Source organism: Lagopus leucura, unplaced genomic scaffold (genome assembly GCF_019238085.1).
Source record: "Lagopus leucura isolate 7727_CA_CO unplaced genomic scaffold, USGS_WTPT01 35153-0_obj-0_obj, whole genome shotgun sequence".
NCBI classification, from domain to species: domain Eukaryota; kingdom Metazoa; phylum Chordata; class Aves; order Galliformes; family Phasianidae; genus Lagopus; species Lagopus leucura.
This window is the reverse complement of record NW_024963416.1, coordinates 1-2,550: the sequence shown is the minus strand read 5'-3', so window position 1 is coordinate 2,550 and position 2,550 is coordinate 1. Positions and strand designations below refer to the sequence as shown.

Genomic DNA, 2,550 nt, shown 5'->3' with positions numbered 1-2,550 from the left:
GGGGTGGGAGGGGAGGGGACAGCATGCGGGGCTGGGACCCTGCAGGATGCGATGGCACCGGGATGCTGAACAAAGAGGGGACCCCCACACGGCGCAGAGGGGAATGGGGGGGGGGGATGCACGCTGCTGGGTGCCCTATTAGAGAGCAGTTCCTGGGGGGGAAGCCCCCACCCCAGCGAGGGGCTCAATGGGACGGGGGCTGCCCGCCACCTTCTTGGGGACGCAGCAGAAGGAATGGGGATGTGGGGTCACCTCACAGCCCCGGGGACAAACAGCAAACAGCAGAGAACCCCCCCGCCACGCAAAGCAGGAAGGGGGGAATGAGCCCCTTCCCCCAGGGGCAGCCGCGGGGCAGCAGGGCAGCCCCCTCCCCATCCTCTGGCAGCGCTCAGCACCTACTGGTTGTCCTCTCTGGCAGCGTGCAAGGAAAGAGAGAGGGGCACGGCCCCCCCGCGTTAGAAGCCCCACGGTGGGCACGAGGAGGGGCTGGGAGAGCATCGGACCCCCACGGGGGGGGTCTGGGGGCTGCACGGTCCCTATGGGGTGCGGCAGGACAGCAGCGCACAGACAGACGGACACGAGACGGACACCCGTTTCCTCCACGTGGCAACGAGGGAGGGCGCCCCAGAGCCCCAGATCCTCCCCACCCCCATGGGAGGGGACGGACAAACAGCCACGGGAGGACGCAGCGCCCCACGGTGAGACGCGGTGGGACGGTGGGGCTGCCCCATAGCGTCGGTGCGACCCCACAGAGGAGCAAGGAAGCCTTACAGCGTTTGGTAGCTGCTGTCCTTGGACTTGATGAACTTGAGGATGAAGAAGAGGACGGCCTGCACGCTGAGCACCAGCACCATGCCGCCCACAAAGCTGGCCGTGTCGAAGCCCGGAGGCTGGAACTCGGGGCTGCCCGTCAGCGGGGCACGCGTGGTGCTGCTCCCTATGGGACAGAGTGGGGCTACGGGGACGGACCCTAACCCGACCCCCCTCCTGAAGGATGGGGTCCAGCGGGAGAGAAGGGCTCGGCCCCCTCCGTTGCTGGAGCGGCACGAGGCATCAATAATTCAGAGCCGCAGCTCCGGTTACGGCCGCTTTTAGCCCAGCTCTCCAGTTCCCATTTCCTGGAAGAGGCTCCATCTCCTCTCCCGGCCCCATCCCAGCTCCCTGCCCGCTCTGCTGCCCGCACAGGAGTTGCTGCTGCTCCCCAGGGCCCCGCAGCCCGTCCTACACTGCTGCAGCACGGGGTGAAGAGCTGTGGGGCTGGGGCAGGGCTGGCACCGTGCGCACAGCAGGGCTCAGAGCTCAGTGATGGGACCCTGAGAGGGTGGCGCTGCTCATCCCCGGGGACACAGGATGCACAGGGAAAAGGGTGGTCCCATCCCATGCCATCTCATTTTGTCCCATCCCACCTCATCCCATGCTGTCCAACCCCAATCCATCCATCTTATCCCACCCCATCCCATGCTATTTAGCCCCAACCTATCCATCCCATCCCATTCCCATGCTATCCCATCCCAACCCACTTATCCCATGCTATCCCATGCTATCCTACCCCATCCCATCCCATCCCATCCCATCTCATTTTGTCCCATCCCATCCCACCCCATCCCATGCTGTCCAACCCCAACCCATCCATTCCATCCATCCCATCCAATTCCATGCTATCTTACCCCAATCCATCCATCCTATCCCACCCCATCCCATGCTATTCAGCCCCAACCTATCCATCCCATCCCATTCCATGCTATCCCACCCCAACCCACTCATCCCATGCTATCCCATGCTATCCTACCCCAATCCACCCATCCCATCCCATCCCATCCATCCCATCCCATCCCATCCCATCCCATCCCATCCCATCCCATCCCATTCCATCCCATCCATCCCATCCCATCCCATCCCACCCCATCCCATCCAATCCCATCCCATCCCAACCTATCCCATTTCATGCTCTCCCACCCCAGCCCCACTCACGTGGGGAATGCGTTGCTGGCTCCTTGCTAGGGGACCGCGGTGGCTCTTTGGTGGGGGATTTCAGTGCCGCTGGAGACAACAGCAGAGGACAGGAGTGAGGAGGGCTGCAGGGGGCACAGCCACGCGTGGTCCCATCCCCATTGCGGCCCCATGGCTGTGGGGTTACCTGGGCACAGGGCACTGCTGTTGTAGAGCACACATGTGTCCCGTGTGGCCGCCCCGCTGCGCACGCAGCTCCACGTCTCTGCAGTGAAATGGGGCAGGGGTTTCCCATGGGGGTCCCGGGAGACCCAGGCGGGCCTGGAGCCCCACACCCCAAGCTGAAGGATGGATGGCACCGGGAGGGGGGAGGAGTGCAGCGCTCACCCGGTGCCCCACAGCCCCCCCAGAGGCAGCCGGTGCCGTTGGGCGCTGGAGGAGCGGTGGTGCACAGCTCACAGGACAGCAGCTCGCTGCATTCTGCAAAGCAAAGGGAGAAGCGGGGTCAGGGCCGGGTCCGTTCCCCACCTCCGAGTGGGAAGAACCGGTGGCCCCTCCTGGTGGGGAGCAGAGTCCCATCGGGTGGACATCCCTCACCCC

The 2,550-nt window shown here is 64.6% G+C and overlaps 1 protein-coding gene across 1 annotated transcript in view; it reads right to left on the bottom strand.

Moving 5' to 3' along the window:
• CD164L2 (CD164 molecule like 2) overlaps positions 1 to 2,430 on the bottom strand; it is a gene marked incomplete at its 5' end in the record, with an annotated part of 3,080 nt that extends 650 nt beyond the window's left edge. The window contains 4 exons of the mRNA XM_042891321.1: positions 772 to 937; positions 1,972 to 2,040; positions 2,138 to 2,215; positions 2,338 to 2,430. Of these exons, the coding sequence (XP_042747255.1) occupies positions 772 to 937; positions 1,972 to 2,040; positions 2,138 to 2,215; positions 2,338 to 2,430 (406 nt within the window). The remainder of the gene's footprint in view (positions 1 to 771; positions 938 to 1,971; positions 2,041 to 2,137; positions 2,216 to 2,337) is intronic.
• Positions 2,431 to 2,550: the final 120 nt, after the last annotated feature.